The sequence below is a fragment of the Enoplosus armatus genome, chromosome 7 (genome assembly GCF_043641665.1).
Source record: "Enoplosus armatus isolate fEnoArm2 chromosome 7, fEnoArm2.hap1, whole genome shotgun sequence".
NCBI lineage: Eukaryota > Metazoa > Chordata > Actinopteri > Centrarchiformes > Enoplosidae > Enoplosus > Enoplosus armatus.
This window is the reverse complement of record NC_092186.1, coordinates 22,179,649-22,207,042: the sequence shown is the minus strand read 5'-3', so window position 1 is coordinate 22,207,042 and position 27,394 is coordinate 22,179,649. Positions and strand designations below refer to the sequence as shown.

Below are 27,394 nucleotides of genomic sequence, written 5' to 3'. Positions count from 1 at the left end.
AAACTGCCTGCGGACCAAAGTCTTGCTTTGTTTTCTCTTCTTTTTTTTTTTTTTGCTCTTGTTTGCTTCTCTTGTTCCTTGTTCTCTCTCTCATCTACATTGTACTGCGGGTTTACACACACAGTGCCAAGAGCAGTTTGTGCCACACTTGACAGTTTGAGCACACACTTTTCCAAATGGGTTGAAAGCAGTGGTCAGATTTCCCCCGTTGTCAAAAGATTTTGCCATGGGACCCGAGATTGTTGTGCAAAGTTTTTTTTCCTGTAGTTTTAGGCTTTTAATGGACGGGCACATAACATTGTATTCTGTCAGTCTGTAGGAACATTGGTAATATTAATCCAGAATACAAATATGCACGTTAATATTATCATCTAGTTTCTTATTCTTTCAATGACTCACCAAGCTTTATAATTTACAATAAAATAAAGTACGGTTTCTCAGGGAGACTCTGGCCTTCCACCACAGGAACAATTGTGTCATATAACTTGTTTTGTCGTGAGCAATGCGAGCGAGTAGGATGACTTTTTGACATTTGACACAAGTTGTTGACAGAAGGTCCGTTTCTGTTCCCTGCTTCATCATTATATGGCATGGTGTCTGTGATTTTAAGGAGCATGGCTGACCTAGACGTGTGTGTGTGTGTGTGTGTGTGTACTTCCAGACATAACATCATCCTAATGACCTCATCCAGCGTGGGTCCATTCACACTGGCTGCGACCAAACATCCCCATCATCCTGCGGAATTTTGCACCTCCCTGTCTGACCTTTCCGTCTGTCTTTATGTTGGATTTCTTTCCCTCTTACTTTGCATATCTCCACAACATAAACATCTGCTTTGGCGAGGATCAAATCAATGCTCCTACAGTGCCCGACGGCATTTCCCCAGCCTGTATTTATCTTTTCGCTGCATTATCTTAATTGGCTAACGGGGCAGAGCTGCCCTGAACTGGCAGCACAGATTAAAATATATCTAGGGGACCCTGTTCTTGTTAAGAAAGCTGACAGTGGCTCTGCTGTGATCTATTGAGGAGAGATAATATTGCACTTTTTGATGACATCTCTAGTCCCATGGCCTGAAGAGAAAACAGTGACTCAGCTCTTTTTTGTTTTTTTGTTTTTTCTTTTTCTTTTTGGCTTGAGGAGGACATCTTGCCGCAACAACAGTGATGAGGGATAAGAGATGTTGTCTTGAAAAAGTGAGTCAGGGGGATTGATAGGAGAGAAGTTAGATCTATATCTGTCCTTATTATACATACTTCAAAATGTTCTTATTCTCTTTCTGGCTTTTGTCTCTCTCTGTCTCTTTCACTCTACCCACCTGACTTTCTCTCCCCTGCTGTTACTTGATCTGTTGATATCTTTTCCTTCTTGCTTCCTCCCCTAATTACAACGCTCTTACTCTTCATTTCTCTATGACCCCACCTGCATCCATCACATTTGCTTGTGTCTGTCTCTCTCTTGCTTCGTATCTCTCTCGCTCCCTCTCAGCAGGTGAAATTGATGGTTACAAACCTAGTAGACAGAGGAAAATGATTGGATCCAAACAGTAGTAGGAATGTAATATTTTCTCCCTGTGCAGTAGCCCGTATTAAACTGGGGCTGAGGAAACCTATTGAGGGATGGTTGGCTCTGTGTGAAAGTATGAGTTTGTGTATGTGTGTGTGTCAGTGTGACTGCTGCCCAACTTTGTCTCTTTACGTGGCATTTCTGCTTTACTGGACAGTGTGGAGTGGAGAGTAACATGACAGACAGAGGAGAGATGAAGGTAGAAAATGAGATGGGTGGGTATTTGTGTGAAAGAGAGCAGAAGATAAAGATAGGGAGGCAAACAGGCGGACAGACAGAAATCCAGGGCAAAGCAGAACTGTTGAGCCAAAATAAAGGGAAACTATTGCAGTTTGATGAATGATATAGATGTTTAGGAGTCTATTTCATGGACTTGTACAGTTTGTATGTATGCAGACATGCTCACAAACTATAAAAAGACATTTTTGGTGTCTGTGTGTACTAAAGACGAAGTTGACCTTGCCGACTGCATGAGAATTATTCAAATGCTTGAGTCATGTTCACCTTCAGCCTGCTGAAAAATGTGCCGCAGGTAACTGACGTGCCAGCGAACAGCAAGTATTCGACGCACCTGCGGACGTGAACCCAGAAACACACTTTTGACACGCTATTGCACTAAAAATAGAACCATGTGTCATGTCTAGTTGTTGGGCTACTTCATCCACCTGCACATTGTGATTCATTACTCCATCCAGCGGCAGGACACACACTCACATTCACGCATTCAAAGACAATGCTCTTTAAATGGATGTGTCCTTTCTAAGCCTTCTTTGCTTTCAGTTGGGGCCACCTCACATAACGTGTGTTACTTTTCTGCAGAGCATAATTGTGTGAATAATTAAGTGAACCGCATTACGTGGTGCTGAAAGGTACTGTGTGTGTGTGTGTGTGTGTGTGTGTGTGTGTGTGTGTGTGTGTGTGTGTGTGTGAGTCTACAGAATATATTTTCCTTTTTAAATGGTTTATTTGGATGATTTATTTATGCTCACTTCATCAAAAATGCATGCTCTAAGGACCTCAATAGTACAGATGCAAAACAAGAACTCTTACATTATGTTCCCTCTTGAGAATAATAAGAACTTTTTAACAGTACTGCTGAACTACGCGTCATAGGGTGAAAAAGACTACTGATTGATTGGCAGCCTTTAATAGTGCACCAGCGGTGACATCATTGTTGACCGGTAAGACGTGTCTGTGTTAAATGTTCTAAAAAATATTGCAGGACTAACTTATTTTCTTATATCAGGTCAACAACATTGCCTATTTTCAGGCCTTGTTGACATGGTAACACATGACAGATGCGCTGCCAGTGAGCAGCACTGGCATAGAGTCAGTGTGACCTTGTCTGTCACAGGCTCGGGAACAGTGTGGATTGCACATTAGCAAAGATGCAGATATGCAGGTTCACCTTTCAATTACAGGTTTTGGGCGTGCGCTATAATTTATGTATTAATGTCAAGGTCAGCAAATGTTTCCTTGTCACGTACATACTAGCACACTTCTGATTGACAGTATTGCAAATGGCCCTTGTCTGGTAGAGAGTGGGCTGAGAAAGACAAATGTACTCTTTCGGGGGTTACAATAGTAGGTTAATGGCCGTCAAGGGTCTCCTCCCGCCTCCTGAGGTTTGTGGCCTCTCTGTCCAATCTTGCCAATGTCAAGTAGTAAATAAATGGCAGAAGGTGTTGTTCAAGAGACGTGCTCCAACATGCTCACGTGACATGAATGTCTTTTTTCGCTAAAATCAGGAAAGAGTCCGTACCTGATGTTCACCAACCGCCATGAGATCCGTCGCATCGACCTGCTGAAGAGTGAATACGCTCAGGTGGTTCCCACGCTGAAGAACGCGGTGGCCCTGGATGTAGACGTGTCCACCAACAAGATGTTCTGGTGTGATCTATATCATCGTAAAATATACAGGTACACACACACACACACACACACACACACACACACAATGTATAGCACGTATCATTTGGGTGATACTAACCATAGCATGTGATGCAAGCTGGACATGTAAAAAACAGTATTTCTTGGCACGAGGAATGGAGCCTATATAAAACCAGGATCTCCAGAGCTCCTCATTCTTCAGCCACTCTGTCACTCTGTTTCTCCTCTATCCATCCATCTTGTCGGCTTCAACCTGTCACACCTTCTGGTAGCAAGACAGACACCTGGGAGCTGCGTGTGTTAGCGTGTGTGTGTGTGTGTGTGTATGTGTGTGTGTCAGTCACACCTGGAGCGCTGTGTCATCCGTTTGACAGTGAAAGGTGGAGCTGTTTGTCCTTCACGCACAAACGGTATGTGCACACACACAGTTACACATACTGTGGGTATATCATTACTTTGGTCTTACGTATGTGTGTTTGTGTGTGTGTGTGTGTGTGTGTGTGTGTGTGTCTCACCCTGGCGGCTGGCAGGTAGTGGGAGGGACCTTCTATCATCTCAGCTGAGCCATATGCTCTCTCTAATTTCACTGCCTCAATAATCACCACCATTACTCATCTGCATACACACACACACACATACACACACGCACATACACATATTTCCTCACAAACTCAGCGATACACTCAAGGGCTTGTGACAGAGAAAGGACAAATGAACTCGTTCGTCATGATGAACTCCACTTTGGAAGCAGCAATAAACGCATGAATGGCCAGCAACAAGTTCATTTGTACCGTTAAATCTAGCTGGAGTTATTCTTGGTTGTGTTTTCCTCCCTCTCATCTATTGAAAGAAAAAACACAGAAGCATGAGTATGGATACCATAGGCTTAGTGCATTTATTCTGCTGATTTCATGTTGCATAATATGATTTTGTCATACAATCCAGCCCACTCGCGGTATGCAGTTCATTTAAAACAGCCGCTCTTTTTGATATTATGCTTTTTTCTGTTGTACTTCAGCATAGTGTTAGTATCTCCAGGCCTTCTTAGAGGTCACAATGCTACATGCAGTATCTGCTATGTCACAATTATTCACCTTGATACTTCCTGATCTCTCAATTGCCGCCCAGATTTCTGATTTGATCAGCGATTTATACAGGTCTGGTGCTAATCGATGGCTCGTTTCCCAAATCAGAGTTTAGTGGCCAGGATTAAGAATCGTGAAGCTTCTTTCATAGCTAACTTGCTACCAATCTACATCCATGAAAGACAAGAAAAGTGCCCACAGAAGCGGTGGCAAGCGTGGATGACAGTGACACAGCCGTGCAGGTTGATGGTGAAGAAACATGAAGTGAACTCCTCCAAGCAAATGCTGCAGCAACTTGTGTGTCGACTCGCTGCTGATTGGTCAGGGCAATCAGTGGTATCATCTGCGAGCTTGAACACAGTGTCAGGCTGAGCAAATGGAGTGAAACCAAGCATTTTATCAAATGGAAATAGCTATGTATTTGAAAGCGATTCCTCCTCATTGTCTCTGACTGTGACGGTGTGGTTTTCCAGGCTAATTCATAGTGATTAGCAAGCCGAGGGTCGATGAGTTGTTAACTTCTCCCCGTGATGGAGATGTCTGTTTCAGACAATAGTACAGCCAATTAAAGATGCAATCTGCTCAGTGGTCTTGGACTCATCTGTCTCTGTCTTATTCCTTACTCCACTCTGCCCTCTGTTCATCCCTCCAACCTGTTCACCGCAGTCTATCTGAATATTTGCAACTAAAAATCAGGAAGTATCTATCAGTAAAGGCAAATATTGGAGTAATTATGACTTATTATGAGATGAAGAGTCTGTACACTAGGGTGTGTCAGGAGAAATTATGATACGATTAAGTCACAGTGTGGTATGTCTGTGTAAATCATATTTTTTAATCACACAGTTTCTGTAATCTGCAGTTCCTAAATAGACCACTGTTGCACCAATAACACGAGGGATTTCATCCACGTCCACTTTGCTCCAGCCCTCATTTTAATTTGCACCCTGAGTGAGAGACAGGTGTTGGATTTGTGTTCTAAACCCTTGGACGCACGAGAGTAGCCTTGAATTATCCATCACAAGACAGCAGCGGGCTAGCTCCCCCCCCCCCCCCGTAGATGAAGATATCTGCGATGGCAAACAGTAACAAAGCCAATTAACAACACAATCTGCTTCCAAGTCCTTGACTCATCCATTTCTCGCTCCAACTACCTCAACAGCCCTCACCTTTACTTAAGCTGCTCCTCCCATCCATACTCCTCATCTTCATCGCTGTTGTTACTAACACGTGACAACGGGGTGTAAATTGGGACACTGCGATTCCCAACCTTTTAACAAGGTTGCCTCGTGTCGTGTTGTTTCACAGCCCTCATGTAGCGAGGACAATACTGTGCTACGTCTGAAGATGATGAGGAAGGAGGGGAAAAGAGAAAAGCAGAGACGGGGACAGAAGACAGCAAGTGGGAAGCAAGAGGAAAATGGAGAGAGACTGAGAAGACAAGAGACACAGAGGGGGAGAGTGACAAAAACAGAGAAAGGGGCAGGTTGATCTGTAGGCTGCTGATAGATAAAGACAGACTCGTTCTCCCTGGGAGCTGCTGTTTGGTGAGAGGCCCAGGGTTGTTATAGAGGTGTCAGGTTTGGGTGCCCCTGACATAGCATTATCTGGAGTAAAGAATACCTGCTCCCCACTGTGCGATGTGCAACAAGGCATCTAAGGCACGCAGTACACTCCAATCTTTTCTCACAAGAAAAGGAGACCAGAATAGAAAGCAACAGATCCAGCACAAGTACAGCTTTTGTTATTGGGTATTTCGTGATTTCCATGACGCTGACTGACACAACTCTTCTCTACCATCCAACAGTGCTTACATCAACAAGGCCAGTGACTCGTCGCAGCAGGTGACTCTCATCGACTCGCTCCACTCCCCCGAGGGCCTGGCCGTCGACTGGGTCCACAAGAACATTTACTGGACCGACTCGGGCAACAAGAGCATCTCCGTCGCCACCGGAGACGGCAGGAAGAGAAAAGTGCTGATAGCCACTGAGCTGAGCGAGCCGCGGGCCATCGCAGTGGATCCACACCACGGGTGAGTGCGAGACGATTGAGGGTGGACGGATGGACAAAGCGTGCGAATATGGGAAAGGAGAGGCCAAAGGGTAGGGAAGGACAGAGGTGGACATCATCGACGTTCAGTGTTATTATAGGCTTCAAGGCCAGGCTTAAAAGCATATTTACTACACCTTTGTAGTGCTGCACAGCTTAACAATTATTTGGAGATCACAAAGTGACTCTTGTCTGCTCTATATGTCTCTTTCTCTTTGTCTCGGATGTCTTGAGTTCCCCAAAAAGACTCTTTTGACAACTCAACAAGGCTACAAAGCATGAAATACATGCAAACATAGCTTTCATGGAAGCACGCAGGCACACACATTTATAAGTGTTCCAAGTTTCCAGCACCTGCTGTTCCACTATCTTCTTTCCTTTAGTGTCTCCAAGGCCCTTTTCAGAAGTAAAATTATTTGATTTTGGAGAGAAAACAAGATGGAGACCGAGTCAGACAGGGACATTGTGTGACAGAGTACAGATTCAATCACATATTTGTTGTCTTCTGAAAAAATGACTATGACATTGCACATAAAAACCTATTCACTGCTCCTGAAAAGGGGCTCTTTTCATCTTTTTTTTCCACTGAATTGTACCCGTCCATATCTAACTGGTTGATGTATCTTTGCACAGGTTTATGTACTGGTCAGACTGGGGAGGTCAGGCCAAAATTGAGAAGTCTGGGTTGAATGGAGTGGACCGACAAGTTCTGGTGTCCGAACACATCGAGTGGCCCAACGGAATCACCCTGGGTAAGGAAAGAAAGGGAAACGTGTGATAACACTATAGGATAATACAAGAACAGGAAAATAAACAAAGTTATAATGCTGGCATTGCTTTTGAGAGAGAAAGAGAAAAAAAAATGTTTCTACACAAAGAAGGACACAATAACAGAGACGGAGAGAGGAACAGAAACAAAGAGAGACAAAACAGCAGGGGCTGAGGGAAGAAAACAGTCTAGGGGTGCTGCAACCCCTAAGTAGTTCTTATTGTTATAGCTCAGTTTCTGTCTGGCTCTCATCAATCAAGCCAGCGAACACGGGCCTCCAAATTAATAAGCCAGACGCTATGTGCCGTCGATACCTTTCAACTCCCTCCACTGCAATAGCCAATTTCTCTCGGCTGCCCTTGCCTGAGGAGAAAGAGGGGCATACAGTTGCCGCACTCTGTGGAATTGAGGTGTCACTACATCTGTATGAAAACAAATTATTTTTTAGAGTAAGGCGTGTGAGAGAGTTGGCCAGACTTGCACTATACTGCTTTGGAAGAAGGGGTGGATTATTTTCCCTCGGCCATTGATTTCACACAGAGCAGCGGACGGAGCAGGTGATTGTCTGCGTCAAGAGAGGTGAAGCTGTGAATGAAAATAAATCTGTGGTCTTTCTGCTCTTTTTCTTGGCATGGGGATGTTGAATTTGAGTTTCTTTTTTAAGTTTACTTGCCTATTACATACTATAGCGTGTGCTCAAACTCGTTTGAGACGTTTTTTGGACTTCCTTGTCATATTAAAAAGGGAAATCACAGTGTAGTTACTGCCATCGTCGTGCAAGTTCGTTCACTTCACCTGAGGCTTAAACAGCTTCCAGCAAGAAGAGTTTTCAGGTGCCAAAATAACGTCCATACTAATGACCATTTTGTTTCTTCAGTTTTTAGTTTTTCGAGGATGTCCCACTTCATATAGTTTGATTTAATATATATATATATATATATATATATAAAGTTTTGTTTCAATTCTACGTCACTGCTTTCAACTTTGTGGACATTTGTATGTGTGAGGCAAATAAATCATTTATTAAAAATATCAAAAACACTTACCTGCCGTTACTTATTCATGCCGACCTGGTAAAAACTAAATCAACCTTGAATAATATCCCTTGCTGTCAAATTTGATGGAATCTGCACATTTACAAATGGACTTCTAAAGTAAACAGTGTTTGGGGACGTTACTTGCTAACAGAATTGTTTAAAAAAAAAAAAAAGAAAAAAAAAGTGCCCATAAGTGTTAAAGTAAGTCCAGCAAGACTAATGAATTTGCTCAAGGGCACATATATTTTCCCCAGCAGAGAAGTCAAGCGGCAATATTACAATCACATCTGTGTTTTCTCAGCGCAGGGCCTCAGCCGTCACGTCAAAGAAGATTGATGGCGTAGCTACTGGGCCATTACGTTCTTATATCTCTCACCCTAGGCCTTTTCTCTTATAATGACCTCCCTCTCTCTCTCTCTCTCTCTCTCTCTCTCTCTCTCTCTCTCTCTCTCTCTCTCTCTCCCTCTCTCTCCCTCCTTCCTCCATCTTCTCAGACTTGTCCAACAGGCGTCTCTACTGGGTGGACTCCAAGCTGCACCTGCTGTCCAGTGTGGATCTGAATGGAGACAACCGCAAAGTGCTGCTGTCCTCCCATCACCACCTGGGACACCCCTTCGCCCTCACTGTGTTCGAGGTAAAGACGGATTGAGCTTAAAGTATAGCCACAGAATCAGTCCAGCCAATGGTACCGGAGAGCATTACATCTCTCAGTATGCCGGTAATTTGTTTGGATAAGAATTAAAACGTACTATACTATGCTTTTATGTGTTAGCCCATTAACTAAATATAGCATATATTATACTACTTTAGTCTTTCCCATTTCCCAGAGCATACCAGATGTTTTTAAATTGATTTCCTTCCTCCAAGGTAGCTGTTGCTTATATTTTGCTTTTAGTTTATGCAAAAGCAAGTCGCAGAGACTCTTGACTCTATTCTTTTTTCTTTCTTTATTAATAAGGACTCTCTTAAGCAGCCAAACATCCATTCTTGGGTAATATAGGTTTCCACCAGCAACGCACAGTTTAGCATTTTAGAATTTTCTAAAAATACAGTCAGCCCTGGCATGTGGGCAAAATCGATTTCAAACCTGCTTGCCTGAACAGCATAAACAAAGCTGAGTACAATATTAAAAGAAAACAAGGGAATGATAACCATGAAATACGGCATAAATGTATATTTATTTTAATTGTCCCACTTTGGGACTTGGCATGGATCACCTGGAGGAGGTCTCTACATGAAAGAAAAACCTCCGAAGGTAGATACACACAGAAAAATAGGTCTGTGCTCACTTACCTCCGCCTCGTGGGTGACACTCTCATATCTTGTTTGTTGATTCCCATCTTGGCAGTGTACTTCTAGATTTTCTGTGAGCCAAATTCATTGGACGGGAGTTTTTGCTGTTATGGTGATATTTATAACTAGAGTTGTTCATATTTGGCTAACTTCCTTGTCAAAGATGGAGGACTGAAAACACAGCAGAATGAATACATGTATGTTTTTGATGAATGCTAAATAGTGGCTGGTAAGAGAAGTGTGACAGCTTGAGCTTAAGAAGTTGAGGAAGAGAGTCACAGAGAAATAAGTCAATCGAGCAACATTGTCTGAGATTGATTGAGGAGAAATGAGAGATGGAGATGTTTTAAAAGTTAAGATAAACCCAGAGGGGGGATTATCTTTTCAAGGGCTGAGTCACAGTAGAGTACAGCGATCGATGAAACTAATTTGGGTGTATTTATTGAGGAAGGAGTGAGTCAGTTTGTTAGAGCCCATCAAGTGTAGATGATGTGGAAGGTGGAGGAGAGGGCCAGAAGAGAGGCAGAGCGGCGAGGATGAGGGGGGGAAAGGGGGGAAGTGTGAACAGTAGGAAGCACTTTCTCCATTCCTCTCTTTGCGGCACACACTGTGATGATGAGAAGCAAAGGGAAGAGGGGACATCCATCATGTCTAGCTGAGTGTGCCTGCATGTGTGCTTGGATGTGTGTGTGTGTGTGTGCAGTGTGTGTTAAAAATAAAAATAAAAAAAAAACAGGAAGAAAACCAATGTTTCAGGCAGGCACTGAAAGTTCATCCCTGGAGATGAATAGCCCTCAGCTCTTCTGGTCTTTGTTCTGTTCTGGTTATGATACAGACCAAATTAAAAATCCTGTAGCAGTGCAGCAGATTGTCCTGGTCCCAGCAGGCCGATAATGGGAAGTTTGTTTCTTTGGAGTTGCCTGGTTTGGGTTGTGAACTGAGACAATGAACCTTTTTTGTCCATTTAAATTAGTTAGTGTCTTATCTGGGAAATGAGCCTCAAGGGACCATATTTGACTCAGAGTCTGGGTCTGTTAAACTGCTTACTAGGCCCGGAGTTGTGCAACATGCCATACTTTACACACAGATAATGCTGCAGCATTACTGACATGAGGATGCTGATAGGTGTGTGTTAGGGCCTGCACAGTATATATATATATATATATATATATATATATATATATATGCAGTCATAATCCTGAGTGCTACACAGTGAATATTGAGTCATTCCACTTGAGCATATCATATGCAGACTTCACATTGATGCTGATGCACCAATGTTTCTTAACACTGCAGAGGAAAGACACGGGGCTCCTTCATCAAAGTCTGAACACGCCACCACCAAACACACGCACACACATACAAACCCTTCCAGTCAGTGTCCACCCCCTGCCTAGACACCAAGAGGAGGAAAGGCCCTGAGGAAATGTAGATCGCAGAGGCATGCAGAGAGTGATGTTTTCTCTTCCTCTTGCTTTAGTATCATTGCATTACTTTGTATCCCCTCTTTGTTTGACCAGAGGGGATGGAGGAGAAGATGAGATGAGTTTGGGAAGAAGGAGAAGAGGGGGGGCAGGGGGGCGGGGTGCTTGATTGAAAGACAATGGAAATAAACCCAGTCGGTAAGAAAGAAAATAATGGTGCTACGGCACGTATTTGTCCTTTTACCATGATCTTAATATCGTAGGATTTAAACAGGTTTCAAAGGGCCTGCACACCCCACACAGTGTTTTCCTTTATGGTATTCGATTAGACCTCCGCTCAGGTTGAAGGCGGCTGGAGCTATGCTGGCAATTACACGAGTTCACCACTTGTCCCTCACTTAAAGGTGCAATAAAGTAGTTGCCGTAGTTACTGTAGTTGCCGTGCTAATGGTTAACAATAAGTCCACACAGTCTATTCAAAAGATCTATGTGTACCATCGACCAGCAACACAGCTAATAAGCTACAATAACTTCCTCTATTTTGGACTCTCCATCCCCTCAAAGGTAGTACTGTCAAGGTATGAATATGGTCGATGGCATGAATGTTTGCATGCATGCAAAGTTTGCCATTTTAGATCCTGGCGTGTCCAGGCCTTAAAAGTATGATCATATCTGCCTTCTGTCCAACGAAGTTGCCTAGCACCCAGCCCCAAAGGAGGACACAATGTCAAAAGTCTGATGGAGATTACATAGAAATATGGAGCAGAGTGATCACAGAGGTAAACATGGGTAAACACTGTGAACTGAGGTCAGCCAGAGCTGGTTGGCGCTCACACCAAAACAGGAAGCACATTCTTGAATTCACGCAGGAATCGGTTAAATGAACGAGAGTCGAAGTGAAGATTGGAGCGTGTGTGACCACGGCTTGAACAGAACAAGTGAGGAAAACGTCAGTCAAGCTCTGTCTGTCCACATAAGAGGTCTAATCAGCGAGGAAAAAGTGGAAACACCTGTGTGGGTGTAGCAGGCTTAAACACTCTTCTGCAGCTTAGTGGAGATTAACGCAAAACGTCTCTTAACGCCATTCGATTCCTACACAGATGTAACACCAAGCCGACATTATTTTTTCATAACTTGGGCTGATACAACAAAGAATACAAATCAAACCCGGGGAAAAAAAATCAAAGGCTTCAAAAGTTGAGTGGGCTGGCTTTGTGTGAGCTTTCATGTGTTGTATTCTGGCATGACATCTAAGTATGCAGGAGGCACCAAAAGCTCATCAGGCAGATGTGTCAGTCAAAAAAGGGCCCGGCATTTGTCAGAAGGCTCTTCTGGGACAAAATCATGACAAAATCGTCAAGAGCTGTTCTCCCCTTGACCCTAAAAACCTAAAAAGCCTTCACATTCATTTAGATGTCGTCTCATCCCCTTGACAACCGCAGACAGGCGCAGCTCCGACTGAAGTGAGTGCCGTGTGTTCTAGCCTATCCTTCGACACATTCATTTCATTTGTTCGTCTTGACTCCACAATGAAGAGCATTGACCTGCTCTGGTCTGCAGCCGCCGTTTGAAGTTCTCAAGGTGAGAGAAAGTGACAGATGCAGAGATTGACAGCGGAGGAGCTGAAAGAGAGGGAGAAGACTGGCGCCGGCCGAGAAAGACGTCCACAGAGACAGAAAAGGCAAAGGGAGAGATTGAACGATAGATTTGAGTTTTGTTTTATCAACATGGCTGATATTTGTCTTTCATTGTTTCAGCTCTACTGTCATATGAGTAAAGGTTATCTGAATCTGAGCGTGGGGAGGGGTGTGGGGGTGTGGAGCGATAGAGAGCTCAGTGAAAAGATGGGAAGGGAGAAGGTGAGAGAAAGGTTAAGTCCGCTGATAACCCAGCACAAATGGAGAGCGTGGATTACAGCTATGACGGAACCACACACACAGATACACAAAGACATACTTACATGCACACACACCCCTACAGGCCCTTGCCCTTTAAAAAGACCATACAACTGTAAACACAACCTCAGCCTAACGAAAAGACGTCTTCTTCTTTTTTCTTTTTTTTTTCAACCATCCTATGATCTCGACGTCTCCGTGTTTCCTCTTGCTGTATCTATTTTGTGTTTTTTTCTTAATTGATGTGTGAGTGTGGATGATAGAGCAGTCAGCGGTTGCCATGGAAACCAAGTGCCCTTATCCTGTAGCATCACTAAAGGGAATTGTGAGGAGGTGTTAGAGGGAGGAAGAGAAATCAAGGAAGAAGCTAAAACAAAAGATGAGAGAATGATCTCACAGGTCAGGGCCTGCAGTATTTATTCCTTTTATTTCCAAAGAAACAGGGTCAACTGATTTTTTTACAATAGGAAGAAACAGTGAGGGGTGGGTATATCTGCAAGTAGCCAGTAGTCGTCATGGATGGCTTTTTCGGCATATGCGCCCAGTGAGCAGCTTTCACAGGACTGAATGGTTCCGCCATCTTTGAATGTGGAATCCACTTCTCCTTAATACAGCCATGCTATAAACACATTGCACGCCCAGCCAAATGCCTCACTGCTCCTACATCTACATTTTGTCATCATGATTGTATACACTATGATTTTCTGTTGTGAATATCTAAGGTGACTGACTTCCTGCTTTGGCACTGAGCATAAACTCAAGTTGTTTAAAGCTTTTACAGCAATTGAGGAAGGCTGGTGTTTCTCTCAAACCTAGAGATAATAATTCAAATGACTAAACCAGCAAAGAATAGAAGACAAAAGAGAATGAGCTGAAATGCCATGTCAGTGTGTAAAAGCTGTGTATGCCTGTTACTTTATCAGAGAAATGGTTCGTTTCCATCAATGCACTCTTTATCGCTTCACTGTCTTCAATTACTGTTTCTATAGAGATTTGTCATGCAAGGAGGGGCAATAGATTTTGACAAAAAAAAATATTGCCAAAACTATTATGTTATGTTGGATGCTCAAAGTGTCAGAGGACACACTTAACACAGCGCACTCCCCATTACAATATAACTTCAATAATAATGGTTTAGCCTTCTAACCAAGTCATTTCTCATATGCCTTCAATTCAAATCTTTATTAAAGTTACCCCAGGCATAAATCTCCTTAAAATGAGTCTCTCCTGTCAAGTAAATTGTAAATCCACAAACCTAAACATAATCAAATGTTGTCATCGAAGAAACTGCTGAGTAGAGACATGGACTTCTAACCTGGTTCAGTTAATATGAACGTCCAAGGTCAGTGGCAGCAATAAGATCCCCTGTCCCAAACGAAACTGGTACGTTTAAGTGCACGAGAGTTTCATCAAACGGCCATTGTTAGGATGAGCGTATTACCCTGGACGACTGCCATTTACCATCCTCACAGGTGAAATTCCATTTATCTTAAATAAGTGGATTGCATTTGTGTCCAGATGACGTTAAATGTTCACTTGGGGTATGGTAGCATATTGGAATTAAGAAGCACAAGTCTTAGTCTTAATTACAACAAATACATGATTGGACATGGGGAAAACTATTTTCATTCAGTGTGACATTGTGTCCGGCTACAGTCTGAGCAATTTCTGCACATATGTATGTCTTTTTGTTTTTTACACCTTCTTTCTATCCAGGATCGCATATATTGGACAGACTTGGAGGACGAAGCGATATATAGTGCCAACCGCCTGACGGGACATGAAGTGGCAAAGGTGGCAGAGCACCTCAACAACCCCCTGGACCTTGTGGTGTTTCACGAACAGAGGCAGCCCAAGGGTAAGACATGCAGGAAAGAAATGCCGAGAAACTCACTAACTAGGACGTGACACAGGCGTTTTTGGTACTTTTTTTCTAGGGCGCTGCGGTAAAAGGCAAAGCAGCCACAGTGAACTGATGAGATGAGGAGCTACAGGTGTCGTGCTTGCTATTGCGCGTCATGGGCTCTGATCGTGGTCGCTCCTTTTTTTACCGTTGTCATTGGTGCCTGGAGTTTGGAGCCAAACCCAGAGCAGAGGTGTCCTCAGAATAAGTTGAAGCACCTGTGGTAACGAACCCTTGAGTTATCCATGTGTAGACCAAATGATCAACTTAATGAAACTGACCGAAACAATAAACAAATAACCTCATCCTTTTTCTTTTTAATGGATGCTTTTCCCAGGTGTGCATACAAACACCTGTGTGTGTGTGTGTGTGTGTGTGTGTGCATGCTAGTTAGCGTGTACAGTGTGTACAAGCAATTTGCTTGTGTGATTCTGTGTTTTCTCCCCTCACTCAGAGCTCAAAGCAGTCTTGTCTCAGTGCCAGGAGGGAGCTAATTGCATTCTCTCATTAATAAATCAAAGGTTCTGAGATATCACAGAATTAAGCTTGTTTTTTTTTGTTTTTTTTCCCCCCAAAATTCCAACAAAGGCAAGACATAAAACAACCAGGCCTAACTAGGCATAATGAATGAAATCTAGCTGCCCTGTGAAGATACTCGCAGCACTGCTAAATGAATTACATATCAGTGTGACCTTGGGGTGAAGCAGTTTGCAAGGTCAACATGCCTGTTTCGCTGTCGTATCTTTCTCTCTCCTGCCTTTTTCCTGTCTGAAAATACACTAATCTCAACAAAACACACAAAGGGAAGATCATCGCTTAATGATTGGCAGCCACAATGCACCTCCACACATTTAAAAATAGCTCCAACCAATTCAACTCTTCCTATCCTCTCTTTGTTGTGCCTTTTTTTTTATTGTTTATCTATTTATTCTTTGTCCGTCCAGCTGTACTTTGAAGCCTACTGTTTTAGTTCTTATCCTAAACCTAAGGGAGGCAGTGCAAAATGATGTCTCATTCTCCCTCCTGTCTTCTACTTCCTTTTCCTCTGCCGCCTGTCCTCATATCCTTCCTTCTCATCTTACTTCATTTCTTTTCACTCCTGTTCTCTCCCTCTCTCTTGTTCTTTGGCTTCCTTTCTCTCCACTCCTCTCCTCTGCTCTTCCACCCTTCTGCCCCCTGTCTCCCCCCAGCATGGAATTTAAATGTGTTGTCATAATGCGTGGCATTTAAAAGACTCGCTTTTACCCAAAAAGCTTAATTTCTTCTTAATATGGAAAGCAGGTATTGAAGATATCTGGAGCTTTGAAGAATTTCATTTAGACGGCTGTTCATATTATGTACTTATGCTGAGATACTGTACACCAAGGACAAATGTGTTCCCATCTTATTAAAATCTCACTGTGTGTAGTGAGTGATATTTCTGCTTCCCAGGACGGCTGATGGTTCCTCTGATGTGTTGCTCTCGAAAACTACGCACAAGTCAGGAGGCAGAATCGACCGCGACCTGACCTAATTCTGGTGCTTCCCCACATGACAAGAGTAGCAATATTTTCCCATGAGTCTGAGTCTTGGATTAGGAAACTACATGTAAATTTTTCATTTGAGTGCAGAGATAAAAAAAAAAGAATGTTTAGACACCCCTGCCTTAACCGAAGCATCTCTTCACTGGACCGGAAAGAGGGTCATGGAAAAATTATACGTCCCTAAATAACACTGTAAAAGTTGGTCTCAGCGTCTATTTTATGTTGTTTTGCAGTTCGGTACACAATAAGGTTTATAGGTAGAGAGTAGTTGATGGTAACTTTGATCGTGGGTTAAACATGTCTCTGACTCTGTCTATGACTGGTGTGCCCCAAATTGTAATACACCGAGTCAGAGCACAAAGTCATGTTGCACAGTCTAACTCATCGTTTTCAAAAGTCTTGAGATGTGACAAGTGTAATCTCCAAAAACTAAATGAAGAAAAACAATTATTAAGCGATTAAACTGATTGTCCTTTTGTCACTTACTTGTGTTTTGCCTTTGAATTTACATTTTTAGTCACTAGGTGCTTCGATTTTTTCTTTGTGGTTTTCATTAAAAACGAATTCCCGCACCGGTACCGTCCATGTAAAACCTCTGTGCTCATCACTCTGACACATGAAATTTCAATTCACGGAGCATTTGGAGAATATATATATATATATATATATATATATATATATATATAAATGTTATTATTACAAGTTTATAAAGTGTGTTTTTTTGATACAGTTTTTGATGGAAATGCAAGGCTTCAAAATATGTAGAAAAAAATTATCTTTTTAATCCCTTTTTTGTTTCTGCTTGTGTCCCTCAAGCCCCAGATACCTGTAACATGGGCAGTCTGCCCAACGGGGGCTGTGAGTACCTCTGTCTGAAGGCCCCCCAGATCACAGACCACTCTCCCAAGTACACCTGTGCCTGCCCTGATGGCATGGAGCTGGGGCCAGACATGAGGCGATGTGCGATAGGTAAGTCGGTCACACGCTGAACCAATAAATCACAGAGTCCAGGAGCCCACTTAATTACAGAGATTGTGCTGAGGAATGTCACATGACGCCTACATCGCCGTCATCACAGTGACATGATGGAGTGCGAGGCCATAAGGATGTTAAATTGGTCTCACTCCCTCAACTCCGCTAAAAAGGAGTCCACCTCACAATTAACTATTTATACATATCTTTAAATAAATGTTCCACCTTAAACTATTCAGTATATTGGCGGTATCCAAACTTATGCATGGATGGCTACATTCCCCATGCCGTCATAAGCTGAAGGAAATACTAACAGGTTATTTTTCGGTCGCGTACGGTAGCTTGAATCTTGGCCTGTCATGTCAGATTTGATTTAGGTTCTTCTCTCTCCACAGCTAGACCAAGACCAACTCATTTCCTAACAGGTCTCAGTGCTGGAGTCGTAGCTTCCCCCCGCTGGTATTCCCACGTGTGCCTTCCACCCCCAAAGTGTAACATTTGAAGAGATCCACTGAATCCTTTTAAAATAGTCAGTAAAATGTATACAGTCAGTGCTCAATGTACTATGACTATTGCAGCTTTTTATCCAAAACCAGTATTCACCAGTACCCCCCCCCCCCCCCCTCAACAATGGAAAATGTTCAGATCTTATTGCACTAATTATGATAGATTCAAAAGCCAACTCCTTCATAGAATTTGATACCTGTGCTTACTGTAACGCTATCTTGGGAAGTGGGTCAGGGATTCTCCCAGCTTACCCGCGTTCCCAGCACGCCTCCATTATTTCACTGCCCTTATTTCCCCCGCTCAGCCAGTCCCCAGCCTCGACAGCCATTGCGTTCCACATTTGTTAAGCTGTTATCCTGAACAAACCCCGCCTGTTTTGCAGCACATGTTTGCACAGGTGAGGAGGAAGGAGCTGACACAGAGGAAAAGGGGCGAAAGGGAGGTGATGATGTATGTAGGCTACCGCTCAGAAAATCCCTCTGAGAAACTGGCCGGGAGAGGGAACGTTGAGCGTGCACAGAGGGAGGGGGGGGAGAGAGAGAAATCTTTGGACTTCCTAATGCAAAGTATTTCTGCTGAGCACTTATTAAGGTTTGATAATATGGCCCCTTACATTAGGTTCCTCCTCCTCTCTGCTGTATGTCTCTGTCGATTTTGGAGCGAAGCCTCATCAGTTTTGCACCAGCCATAAAATATATTTCGAAATCCACAATCAAATCACTTTTTTTTTGTTTGTTTTTTTATACTGCCATTTGGTTGTTTTGGTAACGCAAACAGAAAGGTACATCAGCGGCGACCTGTGCATAATGTGTTCACATGCAATACTGATACACAAAGAAGTGATCAGAGACAGAGCTGGAGGCGATAAAGTGATGCCAGTAAGCCTGAGCTAGACACCCTAAACACATTATGTAGTTCATTAGCCACGTTAGCCATCGAACCGTATTTCAGTATTGAAAACTAGGGCAATAATTCACTATTATCTTTTACTGATTTTCAACAGAATCACCAAACAAAGTTGTTGTTATTCTAAAATGTCTATTATCCAAATTATTGTAAGCATAACAACGTTGCAGAGTTGGTTCTTTCATTACATTACAGTATATGTGATTTTGCATACAGGATATGAGAAAATATCTTGATGATTATTTTAACCTTATCACCCAGCTGTATTTAAAGCTCTGGGGAGTTGTGAGCATGTTATAGTCGTATAAACTGTGTATTGATGCATACAGCCAAAATACTACAACTCCTATAACGACTACAACTGTTAGCATCTTCAAGTAAGTAAATGCAAATGACCATCGTCCTGTTTCTCTTGTGCAGTTCGACCCAGAACAACCACAACAGCCGCTCCAACCACCCCCACCACCACCACAACTGCCCCCACAACCACCACAACAACTAGCACAACCGTTACCACCACCACCACCACCACCACCACGGCTCCCCCTACCACCACGACCGCAAGCACCACCACCACCACCTCTGCTGCTGCAACACTCAGCCCCACGACCAGACGCCTGGCGACACCGGCCCCTCCTCAGACCCCCAGGAGCACCTCTACGGAGCAGCCTCGGACCCCGGCTGCCACGAGTACGGAGACGACCAGTTCCGGCAGCACAAGTCAGACCTCCGCCTCCACACACACACCCCTGTTGGGCCCAGTGGCCCCCAACAGCATTCAGAGAGAGAGCAACGCCAACCTCTCCCACAGAGGTAAGGATCACGGTGAGCAGGGTGTGCGCATAGGAATGTGAGTTTGTGTGAAGTGTGAGTGTGTGTCCCTCTGTGAGTGTAAAGCTCCACTGCCATCGCTACCGCTGCCACCTGCCATTACAACAGCAGGGAGCTGAAAACCTCTACTTACATCACTTCCCCTCCCTCTCTCTGGCTTCTCTTCCCCTTTCGTCTCCTTGGCTGACCATCTGCCCATCTACTGTACGTCCTCGCTCCCTCTCTCTTGCACACACACACACACACACACACACACACACACTCACTAGAGTATCGCTCAGTCTGCTTGTTGCCGGTCCCCTCATGAGCGGCGCGTAACAGAGCTGTCAGAGCTAACAAACAACAGTCCCCTCCATTCTCACCTGCCACCTCTCATCACTCATCCTCATTTTCTGACAGCCTCTCCCACTCTCTTTGTCTTCATCTCTCTCCCCCTCTCTCTCTCTCTCTCTCTCTTTCACTCTCCGGCAGCATTCTCCCTTCTCGCACCAATCAAGCTTTACTGGCGCACCAGAAATATACAGCTTCACAGTTTGTTGCCCAGACAAACAATGACAGCAGAATATAACAGCAGTAACAGTGGTTTACAAAGCCACGCTAAGACTTAAATTGTATTTGGAAGCGGAGAAGGAGAAATCAGTGTTTTCAGCTTTCTGTTTTTGTGGTCTCTGCTTTACAGAGACATTAACCTGAGATAGTGGTACATGTCAAACTGCCAAGGCAGCTGATTTGTTGATGTATTTGTTATGCTTCCAGACATTACAATCAAAACTTCTTAACAGTTTGACAGTAAAAGTAAAAAGAACAAGAGCTAATAAGAAATCTTCTTTTTTTTCTGGGCACAATCTCGGCGTACCCCTCTGGGTATCCCCTCGAGGAAGTGCCCCCCCCCCCTGACAAAAATCCTCCTAGGGATGATACTGAGAGTTGTGGTGGTCAAAAATGCGGTTACTCACACACTTTCGTTTCTGATGCTTGATTGACTTAGCCTTCATCTCAAGTAGATAATAGAAGAGAAAAAGTAGAGGGAAGTAAAAAAAAAAGAAAAAAAAGTGGCAAGTGAGAAAGGCTGTTTGAACTCAGATTTTTGTAATATTGCATTTACATAAGAGACATTTCTCGTTACATTGAGAAACCAGGAGAGCAAGGACTGAGGCGGAAAAGGCTGTGCAGAGGGAGAAAGGAAGGATGATGAAAGTGGATGTGAGAGTTGGAGGGAAAAAGGAAGAATTGGAGACACAGGGAGGGCCAGGGAAATGAATGAGTAAAAGAGCGGGGAGTAAAACTAAGGATTGTTAAATGAAAAGGTACAGTGAGAGACAATAAAGAGGCTTTAGAGGAAAAAGAATGAACAGAGCACAAAAAGGAACATGACAGTCCAGCGCTTGTACAGGGAGGATGGGAGTTATAAAGGGGGGAAAACAGCGTTTACAAGGATAAGATGGGCTGCAAAAGGGGCAGGAGAGGAAGTGTTTTTCTGGGAATTAAACAGAATGGCTGCTACAGCTAGTCTCATCACTTTGGGGGCCCGGGTTTTTCAGAGCTGCTAAGAAGCAAGAACATGTTTCCTCTCGTCTCTGAAGTTGTCAGCCTCCTCACCACAACACAAGTGCTCCAGATGAGAGGTGGAGCAGACACGGATGAGAAAATGGGGCATGAAGAAGACGCGTCTCCAAAGCCACGGGCCATGTGTTATAATTTTCGACTCAGTGCACCCTGTCAGGTTCGCCGGCATCGGCTGTTCCGCGAGGGAAGAACCAGGAGTTTCAGGAATAAAAGATAAACCACAGCTGGTTTACACAACGCTCACATGCATCTACGCTCAAATTTGAACCTTCACTCTCGATGCCAGTAATCATTCAATCTTTCCGCAGCATTGGACAAGACTTGTAACTGCTGTCGTACTGTTAAAAGGATATGTTCACAGTTTTTTTAAAACAATAATCAGGTGCCCATATGAACATTGAAACAGGTTTAGCTTGCAGTCGTTCCTCTTGCAGATCCCTTCCCAATGCGCTTTCAATGTAACCGATGGGGCACAAAAAAGTCAATATGAGGCTTCAATCAAGTGAGTGTCTTTCATAGTTATAGTTCCCTGATTGGGTTACTATCCCTCCACCGCCGCTCGGCACGAAAACACTGTCTGTAGAAACAAAAAGAGGGAATTCTGTTGGGAGGACTGTAACTTTGGAAGATGCCCACTTCATTTGATCAACTCAGACGACTGAAGCATCGTATTAGCTTCAGATAAACTTTGGGAGGCATTTTTTGCACAGAAAGCTCCCATCACTTACATTTTAAGCAGGTGGATCCTTTAATGGCCAGTTTGAACAAGAGGAATGACACCGTTTCGAGGCATATGTGGGCATGGGTGTATTGTTTTAAGTCAGGCTTGGAAGAAATGTGAACCCCCGCCACACTAACAGGGAGGACATTCAATTTTCCCTCTGATGGCTATTCATTTTTGACTGGACATTTACGATGAAAAAAAGAGCCAAATATATGGATATAAATAGGGCGGTTTTCATAGAACAGCAAATTCTTTTTGAACTTAAAATCCCTCCAGCAACAATGGTCTTAATGAAATTGAGCCTTTTTTTTTTCTTTTGCTCTCCCTCTCCCTCTCTCTCCTTCACTTTCCAGGACTGCTTCTTTCATAGCTGCTGCTTTAATAAGATTCTATTAATCCGCTTTTTCCGAGTCTTAGGACCCATTGGACATCACTCATACTTTAAGAAAAGCCAAATTCACCTCTGCTGATTCAGGACTCAGACGCTTCACCGCTCAGCCTGACGTCGTATCACCTGCTGTGCCTCTTTATGTTACAGTATGTCTTTGTCTGTGTGCGTGTGTGTGTGTGTGCATATATCGAAAGGCAATTTATTCTCCGTATGATTCCTTTTCTGAGAGAAAATATGTCTTAATTGTATCTCTTCTGTTAATCTTCCTCACTAGACTTCATTATAGCCATCTGATCACACGTTGGCTAATGGCTAGCCTGCTGCTAATAGGAGGGCTGGGAGCATGATTGATGTCAAGCTCCACGCCGACCTGTCGGCGTGAGAGCTGAAGGAGAATACAGACACAAAGCATGTTTAGAATAGATGTACACTGTATTGCATTGTGACACAATATGAAGACATGCTATAGAAAAAGAGTGACTTGCAACACAAGGTCATGTGTCTTAGCTTGCTGTGGAGGTCACCTGGAGTATCCACCACGTTTTAAACCTCCACTGGAAGAGTTACTGCCTCCCAAATCCAAATGTGTGGAATTGTATTAGCACAAATTCTGATGCATTACTTCCTGGAATTACATTTGTCCACTGTATGCATTAAAACGCATCTCATTGCATTTATATGGCATCCTGGTATGATTCATCCACATTTCATTTACACGTGCTCTTAAAAACATTTTTTTTTTAAAAGTCAGCCGTCCAAAGTGAAATCAGATGGATTCTCTGCCCGTATATAATGCAAATAAGACTTTCCAGCATGATGCCTCAAACTTGTGTTTCTCTCGAGCAAGGCCTTTGGGGAGGGTGTTTTGTGCTTACTTTTATTTTTCTTTCTCCCCTTGTGTTCGTCTCAGCGGCGAGTGATCACTACCTCATAGGTAACAACATCACAGTCGCTGTTCTGGGGATAGTCATTCCTATCGGTGAGTACTCTTGACTTTTCTCGCAGCGTTGCCTTTGCTTTCTGCCCGCTTTCTGCCTGCTTCTCCCTCCTTGCTTCTCCGTCTCTGCTTGTCGCTCAAGTCCTGCACGTCGTGTGTGTGGATGTGGTATTTTATGTGTCTGGCTGCATGAGTGTGTGTGTGAGTGTGTACGCCCACCTGACTGATCAAAATGAGTATATTTTAGATATAACTATAACAACACATCAAGTCCTATGTCAGCCTCAGCAGCGATGCTTGAGCACAAAATAATAGTTTTGGTAATTGAGAAAATGTACTGAGCTGTGGCATTATCCAACAATAGCCGCCTGGCCTGCGGCTAGAAAAAGCCATTATGGGCCAGTAAGCTTGCCAGTCAGCGGTGGCCAGGCCTTTGCAATGTGCACATTATGTCATCATTAATGAGATTTGAGCAAATGGGAAATTCAGTTCATGTTTTGTCATCACATTTGACCAGCTGTTATAACGTTAAGCTCATGTTCCCGCTCGGATCATACAGTATTGCTCACACTGCCGTCAATCCAGTGCTTTGACCCATTTCTCTGACCCAGTGGGCTACGAGTGGGTTACACAGTTGCTGGAATACGATTTCAAATAGGAGGAAATATCAAAGGACCGAAAAGGGGCTTGACGAGATAAAATGGTGATTTGGCCTTGCAGCAGTGGACATTTTGACCTGGGAAACAACATTATTGTCCGTACACTGTTAGGCCACCACACAACTCTTAGAATATAAGGCCGGTACATGAAGATAATGCAAGCTCTCACAATCAAACCAGCTTAGGAAAGTTAATCTATTCTATTAGCTTTGATTAAAATGGAAATCAAATTTTATGGAAATATTTAATGCTGTAATGCATAGCCTCACTGAGAAATCAGCTGAATGTGCAAATGACCTTACAGTAGCAGCATATGTCGCTAATTGAGATCTCTTTCATCCCTAATATTGAATACCGTGATAAATTATGGAGGCTCTAAAACATCGTAAAAGCAGTTTTTTTCACTTTTCATTCTCGACGATTAAGATATCAGCTCATTAAAACAGCCCCCCCGAGACTGTTAACCCTTTCCACTCCATCTTCTCATTCTGTCCCTCTGCCATTCATTGCAGCCATACCCCCCCCCCCCCCCCATTCTGCATTTTTTGGCAGCTTTGAAACATTAATTATTGTTGGAGGTCCACAAGGGCCAGATTTCTGCACCCCAGTTCTCCGCTCACATCCAACTAACGCACCACGCCCACCCACGGCACCACAAGGGGAAACAGCCCAACAATCATTATCACTATTTAGCCAAAGTCAGGCTGTTATGCCGCTCTCTAATTGGAGTGAAATTTTCTAAATGAGACAAAAGCTGATGGGTTTTGTGTTTTTTTGTTGAACCAGTGAGCATTTAGAGAAGAACAAAGGAGGATCTGGGGTTTCCAGCCCTGTCACACAGGGATCTCAAGTGCCTATCCAACAAAAGAGCAATTAGATGGGGCTTCCACAGGGGACGCAGACACATCTATGGACGTGGGCATACACACACAACCCCCCCCCCCCCAACACACACACACACACACACACACACACACACACACACACACACACACACACACACACACACTTGTTTTATCTTTACCTCATTGACACACCTCTGGCCGTCGTTCTCCACACACACATAGACTCACACATGCACTACACGCACACACACAGGTCCTACAGGGCAGCTAGGCAGTCATGCTGATATGGTAATGAGAGGAGGGAGACAGAGCTTATCTCAAATCCTCCAATCCCCCTTTCTCTCTCTGTCTCTCTCTCTCTGTCTCTCTCTCTCTCTCCATCCCTCTTCTTCTTCCCCTGTCCATTCTCCTCTCATAACCCCATCCAAAAACACCAGCGTCAGGCAGTCTGCAGATAGTGTAGTCATTTTCTTTTTAGTGCAAAATTATAAATCATAGCCCAAAATGTAGCAAACAAGGATAATGCTGTGATGACAGTTAAGCAAGCTTGCTGGGCTTTTATTCAAAAACACCCAAAACCCTAATCACTGGCATCAGGACGTGAATGAAAGATTTAATAGAAAAGTGTGTGTGTGTGTGTGGTTCAGTCTTTGTTTGTGTATGTATTTGTGTTTGTTTGTGCGTGTGTGTGTCTTGGATGTGGAGTTTATAGTATGTGTGTGATGGTGCATGCAGGCATTCATTGTTGCAAATTGTGGACGTGCATTCATATGTGTTTTTGATCACTGTGTAGACTGAGACTGAGAGGGAATGTCACAGAATGTGTATGTACAGTATGAAGGCTCATTGTTTTCAGTTCTTACACTTTCGTCGAAAACTACCCAGATTTGAACAGCAGCAGGGGTTCCCTACAGGAAATTGTGAAGCTGAGGTACTTAGCTGGCCCAAGCCCGACTCGTCTTGTGGTCTTAGTTAGTTAGATGAATAAACAATATCCACACCTATTGGATATATGACATATGTCCTCACGCATCCAGATATTTGGTGCTTTCCTCTGCCAGAAGACGCTGATCACCGCAGTTTAGCTACAGTCAATAAAGTCCTCACAGTTAAGCATATTATTCGCATATTAGAGAGTGAAGAGAACCGCAAACTAGCTGTTTAAATACTTTTAGAGGCTTAAGGTAATTACAAACCAAATTACTTCTTTTGTTTATATTTTTTGCTGGCAGTGTGTCGGGGTCCACCGCCTTATCCCCCCTGCAAACCTGTTTTACACGTGTGCGTTAGATTATACGCGATTGTGACAGAAAATAATGAGCCCTCAGGACATGTAGGAAAGTGTGCGAGGCGTGTTTGTGTGCGTGAGTGCCTAAAGCGCCGCTATGTGTCCCCTGGGCTGTGTTAACGCTCCCGCCGTGTGTTGTTGTTGTGTGTGTGTTAAACACATGCAGTCCCTATCCTTGCCACAGTGGTCATCGGATTACTCTGCACCGGCGGATACCTGGTTTGGCGCAACTGGCGGCGCAAGAACACCAAGAGCATGAACTTCGACAACCCCGTTTACCGCAAGACCACGGAGGACGACGACGACGAAATCCACATCGGGCGACACAGCGAGTCCATCGGCCACGTGTACCCAGCAGTGAGTGGCAGCCACAGTCAGCCATTCATAGCGCTTCCTCTAGGGGGCGGCGTCACAGACAGCAACTCTCACTGGTACTCAGGGGCACCGATGCTCTCCAGCGGCAAATGAGAGGAGCTTGCAGAGGAAAGGAAGGAGTTTTCAATATTTGGGATATCGGAGGCTGCGCAGGGTTTTGCAAAAGCCCGGTTGTTGTACATGTACGCCTGGTGGAACGAAAGAACAGGCTTGCACGCGCACACGCCCACATTCTCACACATCATTTTTGGAGTAATCACTGAAAACACCAATCATACACACACATAAGCCCTTCACCGGTACATCATGTTCACATTTATTTCACCGTCATGACCGTAATCACACAGTACATTCGTTTATCAACATCGCATTGTCGCCAACCTGCCATCCCATTTATATGTACATTGTGTTAGTTTTTCTTGCTGTGCTGTGTTTGTCCTGTTACTGGGAGATTTTCCTCTGAGGCTCCCGTTTCCCGACGAAACTCCTTACACAGACACATATCACCTTTGTTTACAGAAGCAGCTGATGCAAAAGTTAAAATTCTTTCAACGTGGTCACTCCACGAGAGAGAATATGTGCCACAAGGTAGCATCCTTGTCAGAGAGGAATGTTGTGGATGATTCTTTGTTATGTTTGCCCCGCGAAAATGATAACAAAGGGTCATCCAGACATTAGACGGGCACTGAGGCTTAAATAATTACCGCTGTCTTGATGCAGTATATATGAAAGAGAGATGCGTGATGGGGGGGGGGGCTTCTGTAGTTTGCTTCTGTTTATAAATACAACAAAGGGGATTTTGAGATGCCTTCGAGGAGAAAGAGGACCAGCTTTATAATCACCTCAGGACTCTGACTGAAAGGACAGCAGGGCGCAGGACTAGGACCACTCTGCGAATAAATTGGATTTTTAGAGTGGACAGTAACATGACATTGCCGTTATGGGAATTTAATATTTTC

The 27,394-nt window shown here is 43.7% G+C and overlaps 1 protein-coding gene across 1 annotated transcript in view; it reads left to right on the top strand.

Annotated features, from left to right (window-relative positions):
• lrp8 (low density lipoprotein receptor-related protein 8, apolipoprotein e receptor) overlaps positions 1 to 26,528 on the top strand; it is a 151,852-nt gene extending 125,324 nt beyond the window's left edge. The window contains exons 10-18 of the mRNA XM_070909505.1: positions 3,315 to 3,486; positions 6,349 to 6,573; positions 7,224 to 7,342; positions 8,891 to 9,030; positions 14,725 to 14,866; positions 17,251 to 17,403; positions 19,240 to 19,632; positions 23,242 to 23,310; positions 26,227 to 26,528. Of these exons, the coding sequence (XP_070765606.1) occupies positions 3,315 to 3,486; positions 6,349 to 6,573; positions 7,224 to 7,342; positions 8,891 to 9,030; positions 14,725 to 14,866; positions 17,251 to 17,403; positions 19,240 to 19,632; positions 23,242 to 23,310; positions 26,227 to 26,528 (1,715 nt within the window). The remainder of the gene's footprint in view (positions 1 to 3,314; positions 3,487 to 6,348; positions 6,574 to 7,223; positions 7,343 to 8,890; positions 9,031 to 14,724; positions 14,867 to 17,250; positions 17,404 to 19,239; positions 19,633 to 23,241; positions 23,311 to 26,226) is intronic.
• Positions 26,529 to 27,394: the final 866 nt, after the last annotated feature.